This window comes from Macaca fascicularis, chromosome 10 (assembly GCF_037993035.2).
Source record: "Macaca fascicularis isolate 582-1 chromosome 10, T2T-MFA8v1.1".
Lineage (NCBI taxonomy): Eukaryota > Metazoa > Chordata > Mammalia > Primates > Cercopithecidae > Macaca > Macaca fascicularis.
In genome coordinates this window covers 100,472,814-100,492,606 of record NC_088384.1, presented here as the reverse complement: position 1 = coordinate 100,492,606, position 19,793 = coordinate 100,472,814, and the positions used below count along the sequence as shown (strand labels likewise).

Below are 19,793 nucleotides of genomic sequence, written 5' to 3'. Positions count from 1 at the left end.
AGCTCCTCTTCCCTAGATGGGGAACACCTCTTTGGAGGCCCAGGGGTGCTCTGGGCAGGAGCTTCATAGGTGGCATCTCCAAAATTCATCTGTTCTCAGACACACGCCACCTTCCTTCAACCCTTTCTTCCCCCAGGGACATTTTAGTATTCCAAAAAAAAAAAAAAAAAAAAAGTACAGTGGGAAATACGATGCTGAGTTCAACTGTTTTGGTGGGAAAGAAGGAAGAAACTAACATTTAGGGAGACGAGCTCTGGTCCCGCCACTGCGCCGCTTGCTCCATCACCCGAGTTTTGCACTTTTCAGACAGTAATGTCCTCAGTCCTCCCAACCACACTCTAAAGTGGATATTATCATTTCCACTTTACAGATAAGAGAACACTGAGGCTCAGAGAGAGGAAGTCATTTGCCCAGGATTAGGCAGACAACCAGTATTAGAGCCAGAGCTTAAGTCAAAATCTCCTGATCCCTGTCCCAGGATCCCTGTCAACATCCCCCTGGGAGAGCCACGGGTACGATGGTTAGGAGCTTGGACTTTGGAGCTTCCCTACTAGGTTCTAATCCCAGCTGTGCTGGATAGTAGCTATGTGACCTTGAGCAGGTTACTTAACCTCTCTGTGCCCCAATTTCCTCACCTATGAGATGGCAGTAATAATAGAACCTTAGTACCTACCTCATAGAGTTGTTGGAGGAGCTGAGTTAATATTTGTAAGGTGATTTAAAGTTTCAGACACATGTGTGCACTACGCATTTTGTTAAATAAAATAAAATCAAGCCAGTCCATGGCTATATCCCAGATGGGCCAGCAGCCCCCTGGCTGCCCTGCCGGGTGCCCACTACTGCCCACCATCCACGCCCATCCTTACCTGGTCGTCCAGGGGGAGCTCGCAGAAAGCCGGGATGTACTTGGCCCACTCGACGAGAACCAGCAGCTGCTCCTTCATGGACTCACATACGTCTGCGATACTGGCGATCTTCTTCGCCCGAATGTCGCCATTGATCCCGGAGACAGGGGAGGTGATCTTCAAGAGATACAGGGAAGAAAATGCTGGAGATGTCCGGGCCCTCCTGCACTCTCTGTCCCCTGCACAGAGCCCCCTCCCTGGAATCAGATGTGAGGAGGGGGCTGCATAGTGGGTGCCTTCCAGCTCTAAAGGAAGCTCAGGGTAAAAACGGAGGGAGGGAGGAGGCAGGGATGAGGGAGAAGGGCTCCCTCTTGGCCTTCACCTGTTACCTGCCCCTTGCCTCCTCCTCTATCAGCTTTAGAGCGCCAAGCAGTCTCTCAGCCTTAGAGGAGAAGCAGGGAAAAAAATCATCATCCTTATGTGACAGTGAGGCAACCATGGCTCATAGAGGTGCTGTGACTTGCCCAAGGTCACTCAGTAAGGGATGGGCTGGGCCCCACGTTGCCACCTCTGTCCACTGAACCACTGCTTTGTTCTCTCAGGGCTGAGCTGATTGCAGGCCCTCAGTGAAGGTAAAGACTCTGCTTGGCCTGTGGGATGCAGGCAGTAGGATGAATCAGAACGTGCCCCAGGGCACCAGGTTCGAGTTCTGCCCTTGCTGCTAACTGGGCCATGTGACACCGGACTCAGTATCCCTCTGTAATATCTGAGGCCCCTCCCATCAGCTGCTCCAGGGCCTGGCTGGGGAGAATGGAGGTGGAGGAGGTGAGCTCCTCTGTAGTGTGGGGGACCCCTGGGTGAGTGGCAGGGTCACCCCAGTACCTGTCGGGACAGGACCTCTGCCTGCAGGAGCGCATTGATGGAGGGCAGGCTGCTGTCCTCATAGCTTGACCTTCGAGTGCTGATCCGGTCCCGCTCATTTTGGACGGCTGTGAGGAGGCAGAGAGAGGTGAGGAGGGAGAGCAGCGATGGAGTGAGGGGGTGGGAGTGTCTGTGACTGATGAGGAGTGGGAGCAGGAGGTGGGGGGCATCCAGAGAACAGGCCCACATCAGCATGTGGATTGAGGGGAGATGGCCTCTAACTCAGCTGCTGGAAGAACTTTCCACAGATCAGAACTGCCCCCCACACAATGGAGAGGCTATAGGAGTGATCCACTCATCATTAGGGGCGTGCAAGACAGTGATGACTCAGCTATGGGCTTAAAATGGGTCTTGAGCATTGAGGATGGGGTTTGACTAGATTAAACATGTTCAGGCTCCGGTCTACAAAAGGGTCCCTTTCTTTCCAAATCAAAGTGAGTAAAGCAAGCAAAACAAATTACTCTGGGTGACACGGAGATGGCCTGGAGATTCCTGAACAAGGGGATCTGGGGGCTCCAACTGCCTTGATGGTTTTGTACATCATCAGGAGCTGCATGTACTCCAGACTAACCTCAGTGTCAGCAAGGCCAGGCGCTGTCTCCCTCCCTCCCACTGCTGTTCTGTTCCAGGCACTGAGGGATCTGAAGCCTCAGCCCACTGGGGCCCCAGGCTCCACTGCCCGCCCCCATCTGGGTCAGTGTTGGCCTGAGATAGAAGATGGTCCTTTCACTGTCCTGACAGCGGATGGAATAGCCCTTAGAGTCCAAGAGGCCTCACTGTGGAATGAGGCGTGGCTGATTCGGAAAGGAGAGATGATGAAGCTGCACGAGACCCGGCTTCCTGTCTGGAACCTGCCACTCTGTGTGCTGGTGGCAATCGCAGCCTCTCTCTGGGGCTCAGTTTCCCTACCTGTAGGCATCTCCCTGCCAGCCAGCTCCCTGCACTTTCTCGTCTCAGGGACTGGCAGGTTGGTTCTCTCTCTCAGCCTCCTCCTGGGCTCTGCTTCTTCCTCGTGCCTGCAGTCTATAGTCCTCTCACAGAGGGATCCGTTCAAGTCGTGTCCCCTACTGCTCAAAACAAGTGCCTTCCAACCTCACAAGTCCCTACGGCCCTTCCTCTCCTCTCTGATCGCACCTTTTAGCGGCGTCCCACTACTCACTCTGTCCCCGAAAACCCGCCTCCCCGCCTGGATGCATCCGCACACTTGAGGGCTGCTGTGGCCACTGCCTGGCGTTCCCTTTCCCGCACAGCACAGCATCTTCATTTCACTCCTGCCTCTGCACAAATGTTGCCTTTCAGACACCCTCTCCAGCCACCCTGTCTCACACAGCATGCCCCCGACCCTGGCCCTGCCCTACCCTGCTTTATTTTTCTTCAGGGCACTTATTGTAGAATTATTTGTTACTTCCTTTACTATCTGTCTGTCTCTGAGAAGGAAGCTTCAGAAGGCCAAAACTCCAACCCTGCTGTCGCTGCTGTCATCCCAGCCACCAGAACAGAGCGTGGTACACAGTAGGTGCTCAATAAATATTTGTGAAGTGAGAGAAATAAGGTGCTGGAGGAGACAAGCTCTAATTCTTTTTCTTTTTCTCTTTTTGTTTTTGAGACAGGGTCTAATTCTGTTGCTCAGGCTGGAGTGCAGTGGCGCAATCATAGCTCACAGCAGCCTCAACCTGCTGGGCTCAAGTGATCCTCCTGCCTCAGCCTCCCGAATAGCTGGGATTACAGGCATGTGTCACCATGCCTGGCTTTTTTTTTTTTGAGAGATGGGGTCTCGTTATGTTGCCTAGGCTGGTCTCAAACTCCTGGTTTTAAGTGATCCACTCAACCTCACAAAATGCTGGGATTACAGGTGTGAGGCACCACACCTGGTCATAAACTCTAATTCTTATAAGAACCCTCTTTCTCCAGGGAACATTGACACCCTAGCTGTTCGACTTTCTCTTGATGTTGACACACTGTTAAAATCAGAGAATAAAAGTCAAATCCTCTGCATTGAGCCCGGGAGTCAGTGGATGGAACAGAAGTCCAGAAGCACAGCCTCCTCTCAGACCCACCACGTGGACAGGGCCAGCTCAGAGCACGGTTTCCCTGCCCGGGCCGTCCGCCCCACCTGCCCACACCCCTCCCACGGCAGCCTCCTGCCAGCGCCCGCACCCACCCACCAGGGCGCCAAGTGGCCGGCGGGCCGAATGAAAGGGCTGCTGTCAGCAGCTGCGGCTAGGGCTCCTCAAGGTTAGGCGGGCGTTATCAGTGCCCGGCGCGAGCTCAGTCACGGAATGATGTTTTCCAAATGTTTGCTCAGTATTAGCAGGGTCGGGGACCTAATGTAACTTCTATTGAATATTAACCGACCTGGGCAGAGGCGGAGAGGTGATGAGCCTGTCTTCCCAGAGAACTCCTGGGTAGGGGGCCGTGGGGAGCAGGGCCGTGGCTTCCGAGGAAGGTTCCATCAGATGGCCCCCGGCCCATCACCAACGCTCACCTCCTGCAACCCTGGGTCTGCTTTCTGGGCTGGGTTTTTGATGCCAGGAGCCGGATATTTGTCCCGGGCCTGACAGTGGAGGCTCAGGCAGGTGTCTGTCTCCCTGGCTTTGGGTTACAGGAAAGAATTCTTGGCCTGCTGTTGGCCCATTGACCCCCAGGGTTCTCCCTGGATTCTTTGTCCCTCCAGGGAGCCCGTTCCGGCCACGGTGGACTATCCTCTGGCGGAGACTTACAGGCCCATGAGACTTGAAGCCCCTCTCTGTGGTCGAGAGAAAGTTTCAGCTGTCTAGATCAAGAAATGTGCCTCCCAAACGGATCACTGCAAGTTTCACTCCAGGGAGCGTGGCGTCTGCTCAGCTCTGGGGAGCCTGAGTTCTAGACCTGACTCCAGCCCTGACCCATCACATCACCTCTCTAGCCTCAGTGTCCTCTTCTGTAAAGTGGGGAGAGGGTAGGTTTGATGCCCTCTTATAAACTCAGATGGTCTCGAAATCCCACCTTCCCAGTTCACACTTTCTGGTTCTCAGGGACTATTTTGGATTTCAGTCCTCAAATTCTCCTAAGGTCATCAAGAAAAAGAATGAAAACTTGTCCCAACTCTCCGGGCCAGTGAGACTTCCACCGAGACTTTCTTTGGGCTTTGGGAGCTTCCCGGCAGGCTGAGGGGGGTTGGTGGGGCCTAGAAGACTTAGGCACAGCTAGGAATACTCTCATTTCCTACAGCTTGACCACAGTGACAACTGAACACTTTGTCACTCTGGCCTGTTCTCAAAACAACCAAGTGACTGCATGTGTCATGAACTTCCAGGTAACCCAGGCATGTAAACAAGCATCAGCATCGACTAACCCATGCTCACTTGCCATCAGCCAACTCTCCTATCCTCCGGGCAGCATGTCCGTTTCCCTGGGCCAGGAAGCAAGCAGCTATTTTCAAGGCTGAGCTAAGGCTGAATGGTCTGGGGCTCTCACCCCCTTTCCAGCAGCCTAGTAAGGGGTTTGCTGGCTTTGCAGCAGCTCAAGAGAGGGCCAGGGGCCGGGCGCGGTGGCTCACGGCTGTAATCCCAGCACTTTGGGAGGCCGAGGCAGATCACCTGAGGTCAGGGGTTCAAAAGCAGCCTGGCCAATATGGTGAAACCCCATCTCTACTCAAAATACAAAATTAGCCAGGTGTGGTGGCACACGCCTGTAATCCCAGCTACTTGGGAGCCTGAGGCAGCAGAATCACTTGAACCTAGGAGGTGTAGGTTGCCGTGAGCCGAGATCTTGCCATTTTACTCCAGCCTGGGCAACAAGAGCAAAATTCCAACTAAAAAAAAAAAAAAAAAAAAAAGAGGGGACCAGGGAACAAACACACCCATCCAAGTGGGCAGTGTGACTTGTGCAGGTAGGTCAGGGAGTGAGGAGCGAGACTCATAGGGCTGAAGCGTTCATTATCCAATGTCCTCATTTTATAGATGGGAAAACTAGAGGCCAGAAGGGACAGAAACGTCCCTAAATTACACAAGTGAAAATGACTCTGGATGTCTAATAAGAGACATTTATAACAACTGACCACACGCAGGACCATCCACTCAGGAGGGCTGCCAACCCCTCTCCCTTCTGCCTGTCACAGACCTGAGCTTTCACTGTGACAGAGATGTTCTCTCAAACGCAGTGCCCTCTGGATGACACCTAGGAGCAATCGTAGTGCCTAAAATCTTAGGCTTTTGGGATAATGGAATCACTGACTAATATAACCACGGGAATGTTGGAACCTCAGTCTGTACTCCTCAATCTTTTTCTTGCCTCCAGCTGTTCACACGTGCATCAGGTTCCCATTCATAACCTTTCTCGGTCCACAGAATGGAAGCTGAAGTGGATGGGACAGGCTCAACCCCATTGAAAACTGGGTTTGGGAGATGAGGGAGTGTCTGCAGCTTGAAAAAGCCCCTCTTGCCCTTAGAGAACCACTGAGGTCTAGATGTTAGAATTGTAGTGTTTAGAGCAGGCCTTGGGGACCACCCACTCCTGCATCGGGGTCAACAAGCCCAGATTTTCCAAGACAGCTCGTGAGTTCAAACTAAGGCCCCATAAGGATGAGACATAGAAGATATTTCCAAGGGAGGGGGCAGAGAAAACAGGGAGCCAGGAGCAGATACAGGGGAAACAGCGTCTACCAAAGCCTCCCCTCCCCTCCTTCTCAGTGGGCCCTGGAGCAAGCTGGGTCCTACATTCCTGCTTCTGGGGTGTGCTTGGGTGGTGGGGGTGAGGGGTGTTTCTACAGAACTAGCAGGACTAGACCAAGGTTTGGCTGGTGCGGCCCAACTGTGGACTAGAAGGGAAGGTCTGAGACTAGTTGCAGAGCTGGGAAAAGTTGACTTTAGAGGAGCAGGGAATGAAGAGATTCGAAAATGAACTCAAGTTACTTTTTTATTTTTCGCGAGAGAGTCTCGCTGCCTTGCCCAGTCTGGAATGCAGTGGCATGATCTCGGCTCACTGCAACCGCCGCCTCCTGGGTTCAAGCGATTCTCCTGCCTCAGACTCCCGAATAGCTGGGACTACAGGCATGTGCCACCACGCCCAGCTAATTTTTTTGTATTTTTAGTAGAGATGGGGTTTTACCATGGTGGTCTCGAACTCCTGACCTCAAATGATTTGCCTGCCTCGGCCTCCCAAAGTGCTGGGATTACAGGCATGAGCCACTGCGCCTGGCCTCAAGTTACTTTAAAGCAGTTAAAAGATTTTTGCTTCCCTTGCTTGGGCTGAAAACAATTTTAAACGTCCCTGGGATCTGGAGGGCATAAAATAAGAGACAGTGCTGAAGTGTGGTCCCAAAAACAGAAGCTCTGGGACCTCAGGTCTTCCAAGGAGCAGTTGTAGGGCCCTAGGCAAGTTGCTTAACCATTGTGGGCCTCAGTTCCTGCATCCACAAAAAGGGAGGAATTGTAATAGGTTCAATGGGCTGGTCTCCTTTCATTTTCATGACATTTTCCCACACAGGGTTGTCATGAAGATGAAATGAACCCAGCCCACTGAAGTGTGGAAAAAGGCCAGCCCAGTGACTGATACCTGCTGGTAGCAGGAGGCCTGGCAAGACCTTAATAAATATTGTGCTGTGGTCTTCTCCTCCTCCTTCGTCCAGGATGGGACTGGGGTCTTGTTCCCATTTTCTAGAATGTGAAGACTTTGGAGATCACCTGACACCCACAAATGAATACTAAGGGAATTGGGGCATTTGTCCCTGGGACAGGAAGCTCAGGCATCGGGTACCCCAGGCTATCCCCTTTGTAAAGCTGGGGTAGTGAGTACTCAGATGTTTGCAATGTCCTAATGTTCAAAATATTATATTAAAACACACACACACACACACAATGTGGCTGCTTTGTGGTGGCACAGACAGGCAGGCAGGGGTGGTGGTTGCTGGGAGCCTGAGGAGCCAAGGGTAGGAGCTTATCTCTCTGAATCTTTCTCAAGACCAAGCCCAGCCGCTCCCTATGGTCAGATTTCCCGGCCCTCCCTCTTCTCAGCCATTAGCCAGTCACCCTGGGGCCTGCCACTGAGTCATAAAGTGTGGCTACAGTTGTAAATGACTGTCGGGGAGATGTGGGTGCAGGTGGGGCAGTGGTGGGGGGGCGGGGAGGGCCGAGGCTCACCTTCCTTCTTCATGCCAGCCCGGAAGCATTTCTTGAGCCTGCAGTAGCGGCACTGGTTCCTCTTGTCTTTGTCCACCACGCACTGCCGGCTAAATCTGGGGAGGGCTTTGGATGGTTGGATGGAGAAGACACAACTTCCTCCTCTAAGGACAGAACTAGGGCCCTGGCTATCCAGTTGACCCCCCAGCCTCAGTGCTCTCATCTCTTCATCCCAGGAGTTCTCTCTTGAGCCCACCACGAGCCGGAGAGGTGCTATGAACTCTCTAAGAGCCCAGTCCTGTCCTGCTAAACATGGGGAAACTGAGGCTCAGAGAGGCAACATGTGGTCATGGGTCGCTCTGCTGGTTGGTGTTAGAGCTGAGTTGGGAACCTCGACCTCTTGAGTACCAGAGCCTTGCTATTTCCATCACATCCTATAAAAGCCCAGAACCCAGAGCAGGCTCCTGGTTATGGCTCAGAGTTAATACTTGGTTCACATAAGCCTCTCTCTGGAGGCGGATAGGAAGTAGAGGCAGTGCCACACAGTGGTGATGGGTGGGGTCCTGAATATTAACCCTGGCTCTGCCATTGATTCAAGCTGGTTGACCTTGGGCAAATGCCTAGCGCTCCACGCCACAGCTTCCTCCTCTATAAAACGGGAATAACAACAGTAACCATCTCACAGGGTGTTGACAGGTGAAATGAAGTCATGCACTGATGGGCACAGTCTCTGTACATGACAAGTGCTCACGATTGACAGCTGCTATGATTTTATTATTGTCGTTACCCAGAACAGGAGATGCTTTCGAAAGAGGGCTCTCCAAGGCCTTGAGAAGACTTAGGGTTTGGTGGAAGCCCTTGGGGTAAGTGGAATGGCCTGGGGTCGGTGGAGTGGCCTGGGGTCAATCTCTTATTTGTCCCTGAAAAAACACCAGAGTGGAAGACGGGCTCATCTACTGAGACTTCAGAAGAGGCCTCATGGAATGGGAAAAAGAACAATGGGCTCCAGGGGATGATTAAATACACACGAAGACTTAGTATGGTGCCTGGCGTATGATAAGAGCTCAATAAACGGCAGCCAGTAGCTTGATGATCAGTAAATGTGGTTCCTAGAATAGATGCTCATCTTGGATTCACAAAGCCTACAAAACCAGAAGAGCCGTGAAGGCCCTGAAGGGCAGCTGTCTCTGGGACCCACCCACTCAGGGAGAAGACAGACCTTGGGGCCATGAGCCCAAGTGTGCCCATTTCCCAGCTGGAGAAATTGAGGCTCCTCACCTGCAGGAGTACATGTGGTTCTTCCGCACACTCCTCCGGAAGAAGCCCTTGCAGCCGTCACAGCTCGAGGCGCCGTAGTGTTTGCCCGTGGCCCGGTCCCCACAGATGGCACACAGGGCACTGACACCCAGGCTGTTGGGCGCGTTGAGGTTGGTGCCTTCTGACGGGGATGTGTCTGCACCAGGAGAGAAGGGAGTGAGGCTTCAGGAAGAACAGAAAGTCAGACATCTAAGAGAGCTTTGCGGGGATCTCTCCAGGGCTTCGGCCTCAGCCAGATCCGGGAGCTGTTCCCACTCCATCACCTCCCCGCTCAGTGACCTCCTGACTTTTTGGAGCTTCAGTTTCACATCTGTAAATTGGGGCTGGTTGTGACTTCACAGAGTTGTGTCTGAGGGTCTGCATCTCCCTGTGGTGGAGGCCATGAGCCCCAGCTTTCTCTAGGAAGGCATGAAAACCTGGCCACCTTCTGGGGTGGGAGCCTGCCTCCTAACTGGCAGGGGGGCTGTGGAAGGGAGGAACATTCCCCTGCAATCTCTCCCCAGAACCGGGTCCTGTCCCTCAGTTCTCACCAAGGGACCAGGGCTGGGTGGATCTCAGCTTGCGTGCCCAGGGGCCCCGCAAATTCTGTGAAGAACGGGAAAGACTTGGGCCGAGAACAGTCCCACTCATGTGGCCTCCGAGGAGGGTCTGGACACGTCTCCCATCCCTCCTCTCCCACAGGCAAAAGCTATGCATCTACACAAATGTGAGGAGGGCCATAGAGGCAGGTGGAAAGAGGATCTGGGGCTGGGGGCCAGGAGTCCTGGGCATTAGTGCTGATGCTGCCACTAACTCGCCTGTAAACTTGGGCAACTTCCTTTTTCTTGCTTCAATTTCTTCTGGGCCTCAGTTTCTCTAACCATAAAAGGGAGCAGTTTGACTGGTCTGATTGTTTCCAAATTTAAAAAAATATCAGCAGCTGAACTCCCCCCGACCCTTTGTTTTTTGGTCAGCAAATCTTTCAGCAGATAGACCCCTTTGGAGAAGATGACAAATGCAATGGATCAGCCCCCGGGAAAATGCAAGCGTGTGTGCCACACAGTCCACACACATGCACACACGCCACACACAAGCACTCACACATGCACCACACAGTCCACACACATGCACACACGCCACACATAAGCACACACACGCACCACACAGTCCACACACGCACACACGCCACACACAAGCACAACACACGCACCACACAGTCCACACACGCACACACACCACACACAAGCACAACACACGCACCACACAGTCCACACACGCACACACGCCACACACAAGCACAACACACGCACCACACAGTCCACACACACACGCCACACACAAGCACACACACACGCACCACACAGTCCACACACACACGCCATACACAAGCACACACACACGCACCACACAGTCCACACACGCACACACGCCACACACGCACACACACATGCACCACACAGTCCACACACATGCACACATGCCACACACAAGCACACACATACGCACCACACAGTCCACACATGCCACACACAAGCACACACACACACTATACAGTCCACACACACGCACACATGCCACACACAAGCACACACACATGCACCACACAGTCCACACATGCACACACCACACACACAAGCACACACACACGCACCATACAGTCCACACATGCACACACCACATGCCACACATAAGCACACACACACGCACCACGCAGTTCACACACACACGCACCACACAGTCCACACACGCACACACCACACGCCACACACAAGCACACACACATGCACTACACAGTTCACACACACACACGCACCACACAGTCCACACACAAGCACACACGTCACACACAAGCACACACATGCGTACTACACAGTCCACACACACACCCACACATGCACCACACAGTCCACACACACGCTACACACAAGCAAACACACACCACACAGTCCACACAAATGCACACACGCCACACATAAGCACACAGGCACCAGACATGCACACACGTGCGCACACACACCACAGTCCACCCACACCACACAGTCCACACACAAGCACACACACATGCACCACAGAGTCCACACGTATACACACCACACACAAGCACACACACATGCACCACAGAGTCCACACGTATACACACCACACACAAGCACACACACATGCACCACAGAGTCCACACGTATACACACCACACACAAGCACACACACATGCACCACAGAGTCCACACGTATACACACCACACACAAGCACACACACGCACTACACAGTCCACACACACACGCATCACACAGTCCATACACATGCACACATGCCATGCACAAGCACATACATGGCCCACACATGCACACACACCACACAGACACGCACATACATGCGTGCACACACGCCACAGTCCACACACACCATAGTCCACACACACATGCACACACACACAGACCACACAGTCCACACACACCAAACATAAGCACACACACGCACCACACAGCCCACACACATGCAGACACACACCACACAGTCACACACACATGCACACACACATCAAACAGTTGACACACACCACACAGTCCACACACAAACACATACACATGCACCACACAGTCCACACACACATGCACACACCACACAGTCCACACATGCACAGACATGCACAACAGTCCACACAGGCACACACACACACCACAGTCACACACACACGCACACACACACATGCACATACATACAGTCCACACATGAACATACACACACACAGTCTACACATACACACACACACAATTCACACACACACACATCAACACACACATATATACTCATGTGTACACATACACTCCACACACATGAACATACACACACAGTTCACACATATGCACACATAGTCCACACACACACAGTGCACACACACATACACACAGTCCACACATGCACACACAGATGTGCACACACATATGCACACACAGCCCACACACATAACACATGCATGCACACACATGCACAGTCCATACACATGCACACACACGGACACATACACACATAGCACACACCTACATAAACGTGTGCACACACACATACAGTCCACACATATACATACACATACACATAGTCCACACACACATACACACATGCACTAGCATACATACAGACACATACAAACATGCACACACACACACGCGTGTATTCATAGAAATCCTGAATCCGACCTTGGATTCCTCAGAGGCATCCAGTTAGACCCAGAGAGGGCCACGTGCTGTAGGTAACAGCACAGCCTCTGAAGTCCTTCTGCCCAGGATTCAGTCCCTGCTTGCCCACTTTTTAGCCATGTGATGCTGGCTGTGTTTGTTTACTTCTCTATGCTTTTGTTTCCTCATTTGTAACATGGGGAATGTGATATTCCCCTAGGTTTGTTATGGGGACCTGGTGAATACTCATTTGTGTATGTGAAGTGCTTGGTGCATAGTAAGCACTATATCAGTGTTCGTGAAATAAAAACTTTTCTGCATAGGAAAACTCTCAGAGCAGAGGACTTCCAGGCTCTGTCACAAGCAGACACTGCCGCATCTCATTTCTGCCCTCACAGACTCCCAGGTGTCCCCAGGACTTGGTGAATTATTCCTGGAGATGGGGATAATTGTTAAGCCACATGGGTGCCCTTTCTCCCTCGGCCTCTCCTCCCTCGACCCCGGGGGAGACTGACCCCACAGCTCCTGGTCATTCAGTAGGAGGCTGGGGAAGTAGCTCCCAGCTCTGGGGCAGGATGGGCTGGGGGCTGTCAGCTCTATCATCTCCCCTCTGAGGTCAGCCGAGCACCTCCATTCTGCAGGTGAGGACGCTGAGGCTTAGAGAGGACAAGTGGCTTTCTGATGTCATCGCACTGCTTGCTGTGAAGCAGAGCCACGGGTTTATGGTCCAGGCTTGCTGGGCTACTCCGGCCAGTGCCGCACATGTTGAGGTGTCTGCTGGGGCCTCTAATGAACAAGGAGCCCCCTGGGGCTGCCGCTGCATTGGGGTGGGGAGTGGACGGGGAAGAAATATCCTTGGAGCCTTTGAGCCACCAGCCCAGGATGTACTCAAAACACTTCAGAGGACAACTTCACATAACCCCAATTCAGACCACTTCCAACTCCAGTGAGGAACGTGGGAACCCTGCTTACAGATGCTCAGAGCCCTTGACACAACCCATGTTGGGGCCAGGCCCTTTACCAGGGCTAAGCACCGAGGCACCTTGTTTTATTTATCCTCTGGCCAGTGCTGGGAGGCAGACACTATTATTTATTCCCATTTTATAGATGAGGAAACAGGCTCAGAGAGGAAACTGCCTTGCCACGTTCACACAGGTTGGAAGGATCTATGCTGGATTTGCGCCCAGATCTTTCTGGTTCCAGAGCTGGAGGTGATCTTGTCTTTGGGACATCCAGTTCAGGGGCTTGGCCTCTGCCTCAGGAGCACACAGTTCCTGGGCTTTGAAAAGGTGATGGGGTCGGGGAGCAGCCCGGGGCAGGGCAGCGGTCCTCGTGGGGCCATGCGACACTCCACCTCGTACAGCTTCAACTTGTTTGCTATCTCTGGTGTGTTTTCGCCTCGCATGGTCCTCAGGCCTAAAAGTCGGCCAGCCAGCAGGCCTGGAGGAGTGAAGCCTGTTTTGTAGAAGATACAGAAGCCAGGAGAGGGGAGGTGACATGCCCAAGGTCACACAGTGATTGGATAGCAGGGGCAGGTGAGCACCTGCTGAGCTGACAACAGGCAGTGCCCAGCGGCTGCCTCCTCGCTCTAGCTGAGCTGACCACAAGCTTCCAGGCCTCAGCTGGAGCTACAGCCTGATACTGGCTGTGTGGCTCCAAGACACACAAGGAAGTGGGGTGGCAGGCTGACCTCAGCCAGCTGCTGCCCCCTCTCCTCTGAGGCTGGCCTGGGACCGATGGCGCCCTTCCCTCCAGGAGGGGTTTCCAGGCCTCCTCTTTTCCCCTACCTCCCTGGGGAGGAGAACTGCCCGCCCCTCCAGATATGCTCCGGAGATGTCGGAGGGATGCCTAAATCTGCAGAGACACGCCCGCAACAAAATCTGCTCAGAGACAAACAGACATGTTGCTGATGTGAATCTCACTTGGTGAATGGCAGCAACAAAGTCCTGCACTTGGGTCTGTGCAATCGGGCACACCAGAGACCGCTGACCCCGCCCGCAGTACGGGGGACTGCATATGTACACAGGTACACATGGGCACACCACAGACCGCTGGGCACACCACAGACCGCTGACCCCCGCCCGCAGTATGGGGGACTATGTGTGTACACAGGCACACATATGGGCACACCACAGACCGCTGACCCCCGCCCGCAGTACGGGGGACTGTGTGTGTACACAGCAGGTATAAATGTGGGCACACCAGAGACCGCTGACCCCCGCCCGCAGTACGGGGGACTGCATATGTACACAGCAGGTACAAATATGGGCACACGACAAAACGCCCACACAGGATAAAGATGCAGGAAGAACAGGGCACTCCAACAGGTCTACATGCACAAACACATGTGCTCTATGACCCGCACACACAGCACACATGTACCAACATCCACAGACACACATACACACACATAGTCACTTACATGCATAAGCAAGATCAACACGGGCACCTCCTAGAGACACAAACACAGACCCACTCAATGAATACAAAGGAAAATAGACCCAGAACTCACACACAGAGACAAATGAACACACATATGCAAATGTGTTCCTGAAGGCATCACCCCACCCATACAACCTACATGGAAACTCACCATCACACACGAACGCACACACCACACACACAGTGCTGAGTTGGCTTTGTAGTTAGCAAGACTTCCCTGAGAACTCCATTTTCCCTAGGAAAGTCCCAAAGACACCAAGAAATGCAGTTATGTCTCCAACCACCATCTCCAGGGATACAATGTCCCTTGCTGTCTCTCTGAACCTAGGCCCAAGGGGTTCACAAAGCGGCCGTGCTGGGCTGAATTGCTGGAGCTGGGCACCAAGGGGGAGCTCACCATCACGTCACTGCGCCAAGCGCCAAGCGGAGCCGCTGTGAGGCAGTGAGGAATGGAAGGGCCTGGGAGGAATAGCCGGGATCGACTTTTGCTGGAAATTGGCCCTTGCAGGCCTCCCTTCCCCCGGAATGCCCGTGATCACTGCACCTGGGCACATGGGCTTCACCTGGCAACACCTGTGCTGGCCTGCAGGACCAACCTACCATTTTCTATCATTCTCCTCCCACCCCCAAGTTGAGTGCCAAAGATCTGTTCCTGGACCCAGGCACACCTGCCCCCACTGACACACCTGCCCCCACCTACCGTTGCCCATCGTCAACACCTGCACATTCTCAAATTCCAGGGTGGTGTAGGCTGGGTCCAGTGCAGCACTATAGTCGGCCATGTCCATGTCGACGAGGGTTTTGGAGAGTCGCATTCTCCCTGCCTCCACGCCGCGGCCACCTGCCCTGCCCTGGGCGCCCACCCGGAAGGCCCCCGCCCTCCGCCCTCCCACTGCCTCCTCCCAGTGCCCTCTCTGCCTTCCTTTCAAACCGTCCTCTGGGAAGATCTGCTGGGAGTCTTGGCCTAGCCTCTGTGAAGGGGTGGAGGCTCTGCCGGGGAGGGGTGGGGGTTAATGGTTAATCGGTCCCCCGCCGGTGGATAGGCAGGGCGGGGCTGCAGGGATTTGGCTGTTTGTTGGTTTCTGGCTGACACCCGGGGTGCTAATTACAACTGTTGAGGCCCTAACTCACCGATGTTCAGTTATCAATTGTACAAGGCAGGCATCATGACTCATGGGCACTCATTTGACCCTTGACTCACCCACCCCTCCAAGCCATTGTCACCCCAAGTCAGGAATTCTAACTGATACTATCAGGCACTGACAGCCTACCTCCGAGATCCCCTAATTCAATAACTTCCCAAATCATTGACTTCTACCCTCAATGCTCTTGCGGAGATAAGGCTGCCCCATGGCCCATGATTTAGAAACCTAAATCCCAGGCCCCAGATGCCAATCTTCTGAATCCTTGTTCTGGGAGCTCCCTTCCAATTCCCCTGCAGTTTCCCGGTTCCCCTGGGAGCAGAATGGACTGGAAGTTTGGGAGGGCCAGACTCACCTCCAATTCCCTGCTCCTGCTCCCTGTGATCCCACCCTGCCCCTCACCATCTCCCACAGCTCCCAGTGTTTCTGCCCAGGCCAACTCCATCTCGGATTTTCCCGTCACATTCTCCTGTTTCCCCCACCCCCACCCCCTCCCAGAGCAGGCAGATACCTGGATTTACATTCTGGCGCCTACCATCTACTAACTGGGACCTTGGGTAAATGATTCTCTCTGAGCCTCAGTTTCCTTCTCTGTAAAATGTACAATCAGCCTCAAAGGGTGGTCTGAGAAGGAAATGAGATGGCATAAGTCACACACCAAATGGGGCCTCATAGACCTCCATTCTCTTCCTCCTCCCTCTCCCTGTTGTGTATCCCCCTTTCCATCCCCGTTTCTCTCCACCTGTCTCCTACCTTCAGAGTGGGCTTGGTGGGGGTATCGCCAGTGCAGTCACAGGCAGCCCAACCCTTAGAAAGTCCTGGTGCCTGGTTCATCATGACTTAAAATCCATCATGACTTTTGAACAAGGGGTTGTGCATTTTTGTTTTGGTTGGGGCCCTGAAAACTACACAGCTGGTCCTGGCTGTCTGAAGCTCATGGTGCGCTCTGTTCTTCTCACTCCCTCCAGCCCTCATTGCCTTCTGTGCAGACATTTTCAAGGGCTGCCAATCAATCTGGGGAAGTAAAGTCTTGATGTAGAAGGCAGAGAGTGAGGGCAGAGGAAGGAAAGCCTGAGACTTGGGAGGCCTGGGAGCCTGTCCTCTGCTGCTGACTGGAAGGGCAGGTTGGAGGGACTTGGTGACACCTGTGAGCACGAGTGGGTGAATTAGTGGGAGCACCAATTAATGAGTGAGTGTGTGGGGGAATTAATGAGTGGGTGAATTAGGAGTGATTGAATTAGAGACGGTGAATTAATGAGTGAGTTGACTGAATGCATGAATTGAGTGAGTGAATGAATGAATGAGAGGGTAAATTACTGAGTAAGTGAGCAAATGGGTGGGTAAATTAATAAGTGAATGGGTGGGTGAATTAATGAGTGAGTGAATGAGCAAATGGGTGAAAGAATTAAAGAGTGGGTGAATTAACGAGTGAGAGAATGAGTGAATGTGTGGGTGAATTAATGAGTGAGCAAATCGGGAGTCAGAGCATGTGTTTGAGTGCTCTGAGGAGGCATCTCCATGTTCTTCCCACTGCTAGAAGCCCTTTCTCTGCCCTGCTTAGCTTTATTCTCCCCACTTGATCTGACCTCTGAAGCTGAGATGACTGGGAAGTGCTATATCCTGCAGGGAAAGGGGAGAAGGAGCAACTATTGTGGAGGACAAGAGAGGCTAGATTTGGTGTCAGGAGACCTGGGTTTAGGAACTGGCTCAGTCACTATTCCGATAACTTTATTTCCATCGTCTCTTCTCAGGGCTTCAATTTCTCCCTCTGTAAAATGGAAAGATGATCCTGGCTCAGCTTTCTGTTGGCCAGGACAAGACTCTGAGGCAGGGAGCAAGAGGCAGCCCCCCACAACCCACACTTTGAGATTTGATAAGGGGCTGAAAGAGACCATATACCAGTGGGTTCCTCCCATGCCTACCCCAGGAATATCTGATCTGGCTCCACCGGCCTTGGGGGCAGTGCAGAGGTGGACAGAAACGGAAGATCTGACTAAGGGGTAAACACAGAAGAGTTTACCCCTTAGTAAACTCTTACTAAGGGGTAAGAGTGGAGGGCAGCTCCGGGAGGAGCCTCCAGGAGCCGAGCCCAGGCCTCTGCCACCTGCCTGGCACCTATGGCAGGCCACAGGCACAGCTACTCCCCACACAACCCAGCAATCCACGGCCTCATCCACTCTGAGGCACACTTCCACATTGCTTAAAGGGAAATGTGATCAATGGCATGTCAGAATTTCACTGGTAACAAAAATAACAATACGTTTTTCTATAGATGACATCTTAGATTCAATTAAATAAGGTCTACGATCAACCAGGATCAACCACACCATGCCACAGCCATGACCCGTTATATCCAAGAGCTACTAGGTGGACAGCCTGCAGATGAAGAGCTATTAGATACACAAACCACGACATACCTGACTTACCAAATGCACAATCTGTATGACTGCCTAGGAGGCACGTTCTAGATTCTCATCCCACTACATTATAACCTGCCCCATAAGTAAATCTGTCCACTCATTACTGTAAATTGTATAATCTATTACATACATGATTCATTCCACCCTTAGCCAACGCCAAACAATATCTTCTAGATACACATTCCTTATATAAATGATGCACCACCTATAAGATCTGCTGGCTCTGTGACCTCAGGCAAGCTATTATTTCTTCTATTCTTGTTGTTCATTGTTACCACATAGTTTATTTAAAGCAAGCTATGGCTCTCCTCCCACTGCCCAAGATACCAAAAGGAAAGAAAGTCAAGGGAAAGAAGGTGGCTCTGGCCCCTGCTGTTGTGAAAAAACAGGAGGCCAAGAACGTGGTGAATCCCCTGTTTGAGAAAAGGCCTAAGAATTTTGACATTGGACAGGACATCCAGCCCAAAAGAGACCTCACCCGCTTTGTGAAATGGCCCCGCTCTATCAGCAGAGAGCCATCCTCTATAAGTCGCTGAAAGTGCCTCCTGCAATTAACCAGCTCACCCAGGCCCTGGACCACCAGACAGCTACTCAGCTGCTTAAGCTGGCCCACAAGTACAGACCAGAGACAAAGCAAGAGAAGAAGCAGAGGCTCTCGGCCCAGGCCGAGGAAGCTGCGGTCAAAGGGGACATCTCCTCTAAGAGACCACCTGTCCTTCCAGCAGGAGTTAACACCGTCACCACCTTGGTGGAGAACAAGAAGGCTCAGCTGGTGGTGATTGCACACAACACGGATCCCATCAAGCTGGTTGTCTTCTTGTCTGCCCTGTGTTGTAAAATGGGGGTCCCTTACTGCATTATCAAGGGGAAGGCAAGACTGGGACATCTAGTCCACAGGAAGACCTGGACCACTGTCGCCATCACATAAGTGAACTCGGAAGACAAAGTCGCTTTGGCTAAGCTGGTGGAAGCTATCAGGACCAATTACAATGACAGATACGATGAGATCCACTGTCACTGGGGTGGCAATGTCCTGGGTCCCAAGTCTGTGGCTCATATCACCAAGCTCAAAAAGGCAAAGGCTAAAGAATTTGCCACTAACCTGGTTTAAATGTGTACTGTTGAGTTTTCTGTACATAAAAATAATTAAAATACAAATTTTCCTTTAGCCAGCAAAAACAAACAAACAAACAACAAGCTGTGATAATACAGCTGCCCAGAATCTTTGTGGATTACAGATGCAAAGTAGCCAGAGATGTGTCCTTGCACCCGTAGTTCACTAACAGACAAGTCAGTTACATTTACTAAGTACAGAGAACTGAATACACATGACATTGCACATCCATCTTTTTGCTTTGCATTTCCATTTTAAACATATGTATGTTACAACTTTACATTTTAAATATGACTCCATGTATTTTGTGACAATGGCTAAGAATGCAATGATCCCAGGCC

General features: G+C 52.3%; 1 protein-coding gene across 4 annotated transcripts in view; it reads right to left on the bottom strand.

Annotated features, from left to right (window-relative positions):
• Positions 1 to 19,793, bottom strand: part of HNF4A (hepatocyte nuclear factor 4 alpha) — a 75,884-nt gene that overhangs the window by 17,244 nt on the left and 38,847 nt on the right. For 2 of the 4 annotated variants that reach the window (XM_005569073.5, XM_005569074.5), the window contains exons 1-5: positions 15,477 to 15,715; positions 9,143 to 9,317; positions 7,886 to 7,980; positions 1,728 to 1,834; positions 867 to 1,022 (exon numbers count right to left, since the gene is read on the bottom strand). In XM_005569073.5, the coding sequence (XP_005569130.1) occupies positions 867 to 1,022; positions 1,728 to 1,834; positions 7,886 to 7,980; positions 9,143 to 9,317; positions 15,477 to 15,591 (648 nt within the window). In that variant the 5' untranslated portion in view covers positions 15,592 to 15,715. Of the gene's footprint in view, positions 1 to 866; positions 1,023 to 1,727; positions 1,835 to 7,885; positions 7,981 to 9,142; positions 9,318 to 15,173; positions 15,354 to 15,476; positions 15,716 to 19,793 lie in introns of those variants that run through there. The other 2 variants (XM_065523190.2, XM_005569075.5) reach the window with 2 other exon arrangements.